Source organism: Sycon ciliatum, chromosome 7, assembly GCF_964019385.1.
Source record: "Sycon ciliatum chromosome 7, ocSycCili1.1, whole genome shotgun sequence".
Lineage (NCBI taxonomy): Eukaryota > Metazoa > Porifera > Calcarea > Leucosolenida > Sycettidae > Sycon > Sycon ciliatum.
Window position 1 is genome coordinate 15,505,596 of NC_088649.1, and position 12,865 is coordinate 15,518,460.

At 45.2% G+C, this 12,865-nt stretch overlaps 1 protein-coding gene across 1 annotated transcript in view; it reads left to right on the plus strand.

The window, feature by feature from the left end:
- The first annotated feature begins 463 nt into the window (after positions 1-463).
- The window catches only part of LOC135821643 (uncharacterized), a 70,833-nt gene continuing 58,431 nt past the window's right edge, over positions 464-12,865 (plus strand). Inside the window, exons 1-7 of the mRNA XM_065334641.1 lie at positions 464-533; positions 1,666-2,043; positions 3,951-4,277; positions 8,564-8,650; positions 10,569-10,649; positions 10,991-11,077; positions 11,885-12,277. Of these exons, the coding sequence (XP_065190713.1) occupies positions 464-533; positions 1,666-2,043; positions 3,951-4,277; positions 8,564-8,650; positions 10,569-10,649; positions 10,991-11,077; positions 11,885-12,277 (1,423 nt within the window). The remainder of the gene's footprint in view (positions 534-1,665; positions 2,044-3,950; positions 4,278-8,563; positions 8,651-10,568; positions 10,650-10,990; positions 11,078-11,884; positions 12,278-12,865) is intronic.

A 12,865-nucleotide genomic window follows, 5' to 3' on the forward strand; every position in this document is an offset into this window, starting at 1 on the left:
CCTCGGTGTGTGATATGCGATGCAGTTGTGTGCACGAATCCCTGGGTGAAAAAGAACAAAGAATGTGAATGTAAACCCAGACTAGATGGACCTAAGTGCACAGAAGGTAAGGGCTAAATAAACAGCTGTAATATAATATAAGGGGAAAAGAAAGATGCTGTCATTTTAGGCCGCGTGTCAACAAGTGTATGACCCATGGGTATATTTACAATTTCTAGAATCATACTCATCATTGTAAGGAAAATATTTCTCTCTTATCTCGGTGGAGCAAACTCTAACCTCCAACCTTTTTTGTGCTATTTACGTGCAATAATAGATACCATATAATTGATTATATGGGTATGAGTTGGTGATACTAACTTCTGTAGGGTCTGATATTGTATGGTGGTCTGTTCCTATCTGTGTGTTTTGGGAAATACGTGAATGCACCCAATCTCTACTGCAGTATGCCATTGCTTGAATCATGGGAAGTGCGCTGAAGACGGTACCTGCGTCTGCCAGAAAAGGTTTCCATGGAGACCTGTGTCAGCAGAGTAAGTAACTTCTGAATGAAGTGTATAATTATGTATGTTTCTTTGAAACACATGCAGCTGCGAAATGTGAAAATTATGCTTCCAGCCCCTGTGTTCGTAAGTTGTCACAATGTACAGCTTGTACCCAACATCTTGATCAGGTCTGACCTCTACTCCTGACCTGGCCTTGGTGGCACTATGATAAGTTTGAATCCGGTGAACACTGCATTTTTGCTTTTGCCTTCGGGGCCTGACGAGCCAAATTGCAATGATAGAGTGTAGTACGGCACGCTATTATTCATGGGTCTGTGTTCTTCATGCAAGTGCTTGCAGCGGCAGTGGCAACCCAGCCGATTTGCTTGCCCCAGGCGCTGCTACGTCTGAATTTCCCGCTTTTTCGTCAGTTGCCATGGAAAAAATTCACGATTCAGACGCTGACGCGCTATTTCTGACATAGTGCGATCGGGGCCTGATCCCTTGCCACATCTGCCAAAACGTCTAAGGACAGAGAATAAGAGATCGAGGCAAGGTGTTCAAAATTGCGTCAGGTAGGCCATGGCAAAATGTATGGAGAAGCAGATCCCGGACCCAGATTCAAACTGTGGACAGTCTCAATCCGGCCTAAAATTTGACTTTCCAGCGGGACTATCGTGTATGAATGGACTGCATTGGAGTATGCATTTATGTATTTGCCGTGGAGTATTCCAGTAATAGTACCCTGGATATGCCTCCCTGTTGGCTTCAAATAATGGTGGAATAAGGCCTACATTTGCTGCGATTCGAGTTTCATGTTTGTGCGATCATCCATATTGGCAAAACCATTCTACATCGGCTAATGGGTCCACATTTCTTCATTTTGGTGACGCAAAGTTATTTTAAGTACAGCCCTTGGATAGTCCATATATTATGGAACATTTCCTGAAACACTGCAGGAGACTGATGGTTGGGTAATCGTGGTCAGTTTGAATAGCAGTTTTCTATCATATAATTATACTTTTTCGTTTCGTGAAAATTATTGATAATGCCGGATGGCCCCTTAAAGTGTTCTCTCAAATTTTGTATCTGAGCTCGAGTGTATGTCTTATCGGAGCATGTGCCTGGTGAGTTGCACAGTACCTGATTGTGTTCTGAATATGCACTGTGTTGTGTTCAGCTCTCAAGACCATCTGCCCAGGCACAGATAAGGCAATGTACTCCTGGATGGCTCTCGCTGGCTTGCCGGTTCATCCGCACGCTAACGAGCCCAGCCTCACGGAAAAGGCCAATCTGACGCAAGCCCGCCGTTTATGCCAGCGTCGAGGATACGACGTGATCGAATATAGCGCCTTCATCAACCCGACCAAGGGCGTGCGCGGCTGCATGGAAGCATTGCTCCGAAAGATGATGGCGAGCACTTACGGCAGCACTATCACCGTATGGACGTCGTACGTGCACAGAGGGGATCATGTCATTTACAAGCAGGACAAGAACAACCATAGGCAAGCGGTATTTGACCGGGCTGGAACAACCCTTAATGACGTCATTTGCGAAGGTAGGCTGTTGCCTTTTTAGCCACATGGGGGAAAGCTCAGGGCAGCAGGGCAAGCAGTGAAAGCACAGGGTAGGGACATTAACAGGGTAGGAGGCATGACCGCAGAGAAATAAACAACAGCATGTGTGCCTCACAACCCGGGCTCCCCGCTCTAATGGGCGACTTACTGTTGTAGGTCGTACCGGCGACAAAACATGGGTAACCAGTGAAGGAACTATCCCCATTCCATTTTATGTACAGAGTGAAATGCCATCGCATGGACTATCCTGTCCCATTGGAAAAACTCGGACAAGAATTCTGAATTCCGCGGCAAATAAAATCCGCGGGGAAAAGAGGGTAATTCTGCGGCACTTTCTGCAGTAACATCAAAAATCTGCGGCATTTTCTGCATGTTTTTCATCCTCCTTGTAAAGGATATGCAGAAAGGAGTACTTTTTGTACTATCAGTTTCCTCTGAGACAAAAATGCGATAATACTCATAAAAAGGACACACTTCAGGCTCATTACAAACATCTTGAAAGTTTTTGTCTTCACAAGTATACTTTCAAGCCTTCTCATCAGGTGAAATACAGGCAAGAGAAAAGGAACAGGAACAGTGGATTAAATACAGTAAGAAGGTGGTAAAACAGCGCAAAAAGAAAGAAAGAAAGAAAGAAGATAGCTAAAGTAAACAGCGAAAATTGCAATAATGACACAAAGGTGCAAATGCGAGAAAACTCAATAAGCGCGACATGTAGTGCGACAACAAGAGACAACCACTGGACATACATGTAACTAACGAGGTTTTGACGACCTACCTAACAGCCTAAGTGTGAATTTGATTTGTTTCTGTTTGCAAAGGTTGGGTTTCCTTGTGTGGATGTATACAGCTTCCAAAACATTCAGCAATCTAGCACTGCGTACACGTGACACAATCGAAAAACAATCATCCGAATACACAGCACGACAATCAGGATGCTCAAACAAATGACTAGCAATGGACGACTCATACTTATCAGAACTAACATCAGAACAATCAGCATGTGCGGTGGACACATCCGATTTCACATGGCTAGTCGAGTGGACCCTAGCCGTTGCCTCTGTCTGTGCTTTAGTCGCTGCCATCGCCGCCGTTGCCGATCTTGTTATTCTTCTGGTTGATGTGGTTCCTGTCACTGCCACGCACGTAGGTGTCTTGTCCGGTTGTTTTTCTGGTGGTCTAGTTAATTGTACTATCCTTTGCTTTTTTTACTTTCCTTTTTCCACCAACTGATTAGGAGTGAAGAATCTTGGAGAGACCTTCACTCGCCTTGACTGGCAAGAGCAATGTGTTCAAACAGATCCCAAAGTAGCTTTTCTGCAGCTTTCTCATCAGTAATTTACCTGCAAAATTCAGATTCCGGGGGACCGCCGGCAAAGTTGGACATTGCCCAGCTCTTGCGATCTGCCCCATACAAATTTGGCCAACAGTGGTCTGTGAACCATTCACGCCGGTGATCGCCGGTGCCGGGAGCCAGACTTTGTCAACATTTCAAACCAAGACTCATCCTAAATTTTCCTAAATTGAAGCTAAAGATGAGGTCCATTCGCCATTCTTGTAGTCGTTTCAAGGTGGCGAATTAATTCAGCATATCAACCCATCCTTCTCGGATGATCTGCATGACTGTTGTGCAACTTTCGAGACAAATACAATTGAAAGAAGTAAAGAAATACAAAGGATACATAGACAAGCTCATGTGACTTCCCAGCCCCATGTCTTCCCAGCCCCATGCCTGCAAATATTGACCGATACCTTAACCTGGCTCGGAATAAAGAAAAACAATTGCACTGACTTATCGGGTTGCATTGAGATAGATTTCAGTGCACCCTTTATTCATATTGCGTATATGTATTTTCTACCCACCACTGGATGTGCCCTTGTCTTGCAGCCAAGTGGCTTCACGCCAACAACTCAGCATATACCGCAGCAACCCCAGCATCCAGACGTATTGTCACTGAGCCATTCGCAGAGGAGGCATGTCAACAGTACGGACTTCAGCTCGTAACCGAAGACTGGCTGCGAGCACATGGCGATGTATTAAGAGAGCGCGGGCTCGAGAGGTTGGCTCTGAAGCATGAACGTGACCAAGCCGCTTACCACGTCAAGGCAATCCGGGTCGATGGTGATTCCCTTTACAGAACCGTAACATTTAGCGAGAACAATCAAGAGTTTCACCACACCAGAAGCAATGACAGAGCCCAAATCCTCTGTGTCGGTAAGTGAGATCATGATAAGTGTAACGTAGTAGTGTAGCGCTAGTCCGGGTCAGCAGCGCTGTATTTCGTATGTGTATTTCGTATGTGTGTGTGTATGTGTGTATGTGTGTATGTGTGTGTATGTGTGTGTGTGTGTGTTTATTTTGGTTTGAATTTGTATTCTTTATTCTCACGATGGCCCCATCGCCAAAAAGAGATACATTTATGAGAAGGTGAGATTGTGGGTTATGCAGTTGGAAAGTGATTTACATTACTTTGAATTTGGTTATACTGTACGTTGAAATCCGCTGAGAGTTAAGTGGCCATGGGGCGCTGGCCGTACAGCCATGAGCACTGCTGGTCTTTGCTGACAGTTCTCTGATAAGACGGACGACTGGTGTGTACGACTGACTTTTCAGCAGGGCTGCAACAGGTAGGTGTTTGGTCGGGCAACGAGTTCGGGTATTTTTATCCGGGTAGCACGGATACCCTATCAGGCACTTGCACTACATAAGAAAGTGTACAGTTAGCAGGTAGCCATGCTTTTAGCATGCATTGTTGTGGCAAACAAATTCACGGTTCGCGCGAGACGCGGCTGGAAGCCCAGTTTTCCGTATCCGTAGGAACGCCACCACCCTTCAAGGAAACCCTTCTACAACACAATAATAGTTATTCTTAGTTATAATTATCCACTGAATAAAGACCCCCATTGATTTGTGACCACAGATTGGTCATAAAAACGAATCAGAAAAATAAAAACTGTTAATAAAAACTTCTCAGCACTATACAAGTACAACCATTCAGCGCAATAAAAACGGCTCAGCAAACTGAATAGGTCTGGGGATGAATCCAGCAGAAATCACACATTGCCACAAAATGAAACGCTGAGGAGAAAAAAGTGCAAATTAAAAAAAAACCTTTTTAGGATTCAGAGGGCAATGTCTTCTTCATCTCAGCTTTTCCCCCGCTCTTTTTTAGCTGCAAGGAGAGCTTTTTCTTCTTACGCTGCAAGGTTACATTGAAAGTAACATTGTAAGTTGACATCAGATTTCTTTTTTGGATCCACTAAGGTGTGACTTTGCTATTGCCTCTGTGTGTGGGTGCATGGCAACCCACGCATGTCTTACGCAGGTATGACTTTTTCTTTGCAACCAATTGTCACCCCATCCCCATTAGCCAACCCAGTCAATTTCACCTTTGCTGTGAGTAAAACCGCTTGAAATGTGCTTGGATCCATACAAAAACTGGATCCAAGTGCATCCAGTTTTTGAATTTTTGAAATTGTTGCTATGCTGTGACGTAGCACTTTCAAGCCCTGGTGGGAATTGAAACTTCAATCTTTCGTCGTCATAAGTGCACACTGGTCAAGCGTTGTGGCATTTGTGAGGCACTGCTCTGCCGCTAACATCGTCAGCGTGGAAGAACTGCCAGTGGAATCCTGGTGGGATTTCGGATGCCAACACTCCTTTTGCTTGGTGGATTCTTTCGTGGGCAGTGTTTTTTTGTAACGTAAAATTTTGCAGTATTCTTTTCTTTCCTGTTCATTTTCAGTCGTTGTCACTGTCAGGTTGTTGTTACAGTACAGCAGTTGGCCGTTCTACTCCATTGTTTCATCTGTTTTGCCATTGCTGCTAGCTGATTCTCTTTATTTGCCACTGCCCCTCATAGTACCCATGCTTGGGTGGAGGGCGGCGTGACCCGTTTAGGGTAGCTGTATCATAGTAGTGTGTGTGTGTGTGTGTGTGTGTGTGTGTGTGTGTGTGTGCGTGCGTGCGCGTGTGTGTGTATGTATGTGCACGGGTGTGTGGTCACAAAGAACGTGACTAGTTCGTCCAGAATTCAATTAACATGCATGATGACGTAGGTAAAGAGGAAGCACAGCGAGCGTTCCTGGTACGTACGTCGTCACTTTGACGGGGTGTGTCAAGCCAGCGCCAGGCATTCAGCCGTAACACATGACAAAGCCTCAGCTCGCCTCTCTCAGCAAAATGATCACGATAAACAAGCATTGTGAACGGTTCTCAGCCTTTAAGAGGGTTCGAGTCGATCTAAAAATAGTTTCCTGGTAACTTCGTGTGTGTGTGTGTGTGTGTGTGTGTGTGTGTGTGTGTGTGTGTGTGTGTGTGTGTGTGTGTGCAAGCGTGCGCGTGTTTGATAACCTGAGTACACTCATTTTAGAGAAGGTGAAGAACACTAACAAGATAACGGGAAAACAGCAGAGATCTGCCAGATGTATTTGAATTTTATTATTTAAAAGGATTTCCCAAAGGCTTTGGGCTTGTTGAAATGAAAACTTTGGCTGCGTTGGTTTTTAGCTACCTGGTAGAGTAGAGTAGAGTCACACAACTTGAATGCTACTGTGCTCACATGATCAGAAGTCTTCTCTGGAATAATAGCCCCCCCCCCGTCCCACACCCTGTAATGACCGTTTTAAAAAAAATGCAGAATTTTGAAACTTTTCTGTGGCTCTTAAAGGGTTAAAGGGAAGTATACCCTGAATCCTGAATCAATTTTTCACCAGTTGTAGTCTTCGGGGTGCTCTGGGTCGAATGGTCTTGGTCCGAGGAAGCTGAGACGCTCCCTTCCTCCTTTATTTCCAATCGAATTCACGCACTTCCAACAAAACTGGGTGAGTGCGCCCTACTAGATGGGGATTCTAAAAGCGCGGATGACCGCAATTAGCCCATATGTTGTAGTCTTTTGGGCGCTGAGTAGACTGGTTTTGGTCCGAAAAGGCTGCGGTGCAGCGTTCGGCCCGTAGGTTCTGGTCAGACTGGTTGCCTGACGAAAAAAGAAAAGGGTCCAGAATTTGGAATTGCAATCAACGTCAAATTCCTTCACCTTGGGGATCGCCAACACCTTGCAACCATGCATATGAGTTTTGTTGTTGTCCGTGGCCAAATTAGCTCCTCGATATCGAGATGAAAAAATCAGTGAATATCAGCGTCAATGGCGTATCAGCGTCAAACTCCTGTTTGGAGCAGAAACGCATGGTATTGCCGCTCTGGCGGCAAGTTACTATGGAGATTCGGATTATAATCACAGGATTTTTTTCGTTTCTGACCAGGCCCTTAGCAAAAAACGTTATGTTGTAATGGTATTACCGCAAGGGGGAAAATACCGGGATCTGGGTTCGACCTTTAGCAAGATGCATGCTATCTTTAGTATGCTGTTGCCACGAGAATAGCTTTTATTTCGTGCGGTTCAACCATTTATGTCATCATATACGCGATACAAGGTGAAATGGGTACAGACTATGCAACATTTGGCCAAAAAGCATACCGTTTGTCACAGCGATAAATCAGCCTCCATAACGTTTTAACGCTGCAGTTTCAGCGCTATTTGGGTGATGAAGGTGCGAGTACCGTAAAATAGCGTTACCGTTATTTGATAAGGGTGTCTATTCCCAATCCAAAAAAATTCCCAATCCATCAAGGGTGAGTAAGCGGTCACGTGCTCATGCGTACACCAGTTACCTGGTCGCCGTGCCTGCAGGTTACGCCGTTGACAGCGTTCCTGTCACTCGAGTTGCACCTTTGAACCTTTGATTTTAACCTTGGTGTAAAAGCTGTGGCATGCACTTGCCCTGCATGCATGGTGACCAGGTGACTCGTGTACGAGTACGCATGATCACGTGACCGCTTGCTTGCATTTTCTCTGTCTCAGCTGCTCGGTCATTATGGGTGGTCAAATTTCACTATTTCAACTGCTCATTGAGTAAGGGGTCATTCGTAGATATGAAGGGTTATTCTTTTGAATACAAATTATTTCTGTTATGAGCTGGGACGGGTTGACCAATTTCCTTTCAGGATACATTGAAACATGTCCAGAGAAGTAGGAGTATTGACACACGCGTGACAGGGTGCTGTATATGCACGTTCTGAGAGGAGGGGTATAGGGTGGGTTTGAGTTGTAAATATCGATACTTACGGCCGGCCCCTAATGGGCCATTCACACTACGCCCAGAACGTGGCGTACGTGACGTTTTCGTCCGGATAGCCATGACAACATGGAACGTGGCGGGAAAATCGTACCTCTAGTACGAAATCGTAGACAACGTATCCAGACTCCTGTACCGAGTTTTGTTCTGTCGTTCCCAGCAGTTTGTGTCGAAAAGAAGCGCAACACGCAACTTTATGAGCAGCGTGTGAGTGCCTGTGTGAATGCACCTGCATGAAAACGACGTATGCCAGTATGTCGTGCTCCAAAACGTCAAGCGTATTGTAACGTAGTATGAATAGCCTATAACATACCATCATTTCCTCTGTCTCACGTCTTGTTTGTGCGTATGCGATGGCTGATGCAGCATGCAACTGTTTGAATCAAGGTCATTGTGACGACAAGGGTAAATGCATCTGCCCGAAAGAATTTACCGGGAACAAGTGCCAATCGGGTAAGTATGAATGCTTACAGCTCTTCCCAAAGCATACCTCCATGCTGACGTGGCATCCAGTGACTGTGTGAGCCGTTTCCGTTTCAACAAACCAACGAATAATTGTTTAATAAAACAATTGAAAAGATAAGCTGAGCCAACATTTGTGTAACTTAATTGATAGCTTGCATAGACCTCGGTCCTACCCGTAGGACCTACCGGTAGGACCATCATACAGAGACATGCTGCACAGTCTTTGTTATGACACTGACCTAAAACCTGACCCTAAACTGTTGCTATGGGGCTAATGAAGGAGTCCACAGATTTTAGACGTGATCGCAGAAGGTATACTATGAAATTCCATGGAAATAGCCCATGGTAACCATGGAAACGTACTATGGATTTTTGCATTCCACTGCCTTGGCAGGCTAATGTCGTAATGAAAACATTAGGTCTTCGCCACGATTCACTTTGGACAGTGTCTCTAGAGCTCCAACAGGAGCATAGGCGGCCATTTTGACAATTGATAAAATGGCACATACTGTAAAAGCAGAAATTTTCGGTGGTGTAATATTTTCGGTATTCACCAAAATCGGCGGTTCGGTAGAGAGAAATTTTCGGTAAAACCCGTTTTCCAGGTAGATGTACTAGTACTAAATGTATACAGTACCGGTTGTACCGAAATTTTCGGTGCGTTTTATTTTCGGTAGAAATTGTCGACACCGAAGTTACCGAAAATAAAACACCACCGAAAATTTCTGCTTTTACAGTGTGCAATGCTCTGGACATAGTCTTGAATTTTGCACCATTACTGTGCCTTATAAAGACCTAACATCAACAATTGTTTCCAGAAAATTCCCCGACAAAAAGCACTTTTGCGCCGCGATTTTTCGGAGCTGTGTCGAGTGACCCTGAGTATGCAGCCTTTGTCTGTGTTTCAACTATGTGTGAAGAAAGCAGAACCCCATTTTGCTCAAGTTCTTGCTAGGAATACTAGCAGCATCAGGTTCAAGTGCCTCAAATCATGCACTCGGGAGTACCTTGACTCTGCCAAGGAAAAGTGAAGAGAGCCGCCGTTCCACAACGACATTATGGAATTGTTATGTCAAGTGATTCCTAGTTGATTCTGGCGCGTTTGTTTAGTCAGGTGATTCTTACCCATTCCCATTCCAGAATGGTTGTCATTTACAATCTGGAAATGCCCAACCAAACGCAATCTAATATTGCAGCAGCCAAGACTACAGACTTTAGATTGCCTTGAAGCAGAAGAAAAGACCAAAGCGGTCACTGGCTCGAGTCCTGGTGGTGATGGTCAATGTTTTCTCCAGACTGTTCCCATTTACATCTTTCCCTCAAACCAATGAAGTAAAGACCAATGAGTTTAAACCGTCTCCGTTGCTGTACACCAGTGCTATACGTGCAGCTTTGTATTTGCACCGAAGGGATGGCTGGCCTCCACGCTACGTCAAGTTATGCCAGAATGTCGACTAGCTGGCGATGGTGTCCTTTCCACTGGCTTCAGCTCCGCGTGTGAGCGGCTCAAACGCAGACTCCAAGACTACGACTGTCGTTATAGCTGCTCTGTCTTGCAATGAGTGCTTGTGCGAAGTTCAGGCTATTCTGCACCCAGTCCATGGCTGATGGATGAAGTGGGCACATGATCCAAGTTGACGAAAACTCAGACTGCGCACTGGAAATGTGTCGAACTGTGGAAATGTGTAGACTTTCTACAGAGAAAGTCGCCCGCGTTTAACGAAGTCGTGCAAATATGACGGTATGATGAGTTCGACTCCCTACTGGACTTCTGACTGTTTATAGGACAATGGCTGCCTACTGAGTAAAACATCTATTTGTCTCTCAGTCTTTTGTCTGTCCATTTTGTGTCTGGCTGATTTGCTCTCCTTTTTTCTTTCCCCTCGGTGTGTGATATGCGATGCAGTTGTGTGCACGAATCCCTGGGTGAAAAAGAACAAAGAATGTGAATGTAAACCCAGACTAGATGGACCTAATTGCACAGAAGGTAAGGGCTAAAAAAACAGCTGTAATAGTCTTGAATTATAAGGGGAAAAGAAAGCTGCTGTCATTTTAGGCCGCGTGCCAACGAGTGTATGACCCATGGGTATATTTACAATTTCTAGAATCATACTCATCATTGTAAGGAAAATTTTTCTCTCTTATCTCGGCGGTGCAAACTCAAACCTCCAACCTATTTTGTGCTATTTACGTGCAATAATAGATACCATATTATTTATTATGGGTTTGAGTTGGTGATACTAACTTCTTTAGGGTCTGATATTGTATGGTGGTCTGTTCCTATCTCTGTTTTGGGAAATACGTGAATGCACCCAATCTCTACTGCAGTATGCCATTGCTTGAATCATGGGAAGTGCGCTGAAGACGGTACCTGCGTCTGCCAGAAAGGTTTCCATGGAGACCTGTGTCAGCAGAGTAAGTAACTTCTGAATGAAGTGTATAATTATGCATGTTTCTTTGAAACACATGCAGCTGCGAAATGTGAAAATTATGCTCAGGGGATGTGCATTTTACTCAGATAAACACGGATATACTTGAAATGGACTACGGTATCAATAGGGGGGGGGGCAGTATATGTCTTAATAGGGTGTGTACTCCAGTCATGCTCTACTGTACCTCCACCCACTCAGCCTACGCCTCACTCTTAAGCTTTTCACTTTTACTTTTCGGTGAATCAGGTCCCTTGGCAGTCCCCTCATCTCCCAAATCTTCACGACCCGAAATGATGCTACCCACACTACCTCCCAAACCAGAGGCCAAACATTCAGTAGTATATTTCTTCCCCCATTCATGTCCCGGCCAGGCCTTTACAGTCTCCCATTAGTTTTCTTAGTTTTTACCGCTTTAATGCACTACCCGCTATCATTCCATCCCAGCGTACTTTGCCTGCTTTCGCGCTAGCTGCTCACAATTTCTCCTTAGGTACCCTGTAAGAAGGCCATAGGCCTGTTGGGTATACCCAAGTAAAATAATAAAAACTACTACTACTACTATTTCTACTACTACTGCTGCTGCTGCTGCTGCTGCTGCTGCTGCTGCTGCTGCTGCTGCTGCTGCTGCTGCGGCTGCTGCTGCTGCTGCTGCGGCTACTGCTGCGGCTGCTGCTGCTGCTGCTACTACTACTGCTGCTACTGCTACTACTGCTACTTCTACTACTTCTACTACTACTACTACTTCTACTGTACAAGAATGTACTTTGCATGTGTACTGTGTTATGTTCAGCTTTTAAGACAAAGTGCCTGGGTACAGATAACGCAACCTACACCTGGATGGCTCTCGCCAGCTTGCCGTGTCATCCACACCTGGACGGTGACAGCTGCCAGAAGAAAACGAACTTGACGCATGCCCGCCAGATGTGCAAGAGAAGAGGATACGACGTGGTCGAATTTCATGCCTTCATTTCCTGGGCTCTGAATGTGCGCGACTGCATGGAAGCATTGCTCAACGAGATGATGGAGAGCAGTTTCAAGAGCCCTATCACAATATGGACATCTTTCTTGAGAGAGTTGAGGGATGCTACCAAGACACATCTCTTGTACAAGCAGGGCAAGAACGGCTTAAGAGAAGAGGTACATGATAGAACCGGAGCAGGCCATCATGATGTCATCTGCGAAGGTATGCTGTTGCATTGTGATAGAAAAAGAACATGTGAGAGAGGTGCTGAGTAGCCAGCAATGGGTGGTTAGAGTAGACAATGATATTGACAATATTAGAGGACTGAAACAGAGAGCAAGAGCGATTACAACCAAGGTTTCTCACGTCAATGGGAAACCTACGGTTCTAGCCAGGGTCAGATCCACACATGAGTAGCCAACTGACCACATGTGCAGAGAAACATAACCCCCCCAGAGTGTGCAACTCGACTATGGGTGCTGTCCAGACAGAATTTCAAGTTGACATCATTTTGATGATGCAATGCACACTGTACACGGATTATCAGACGAATCCGGAACCTGTGGTTGACCCAAGCCGATCTGATCCTGTGCAAATCATTGCAAAGAAAAACGTGTGATGCGTTGACACCCGTGCACATGTTGTAAATCACTGGTGCAAGGAGCATTGCGTCATAAATAATGACGCCAACTTGAAATTTTGCCAGGACAGCAGGGTATGTGGGAGTTGCACACACTGGGGGTTATGTACTCTTGTTATTAGGTATGACAAACGTTAGTGCCACATAAAAATGCACTGCCACATAAGGCT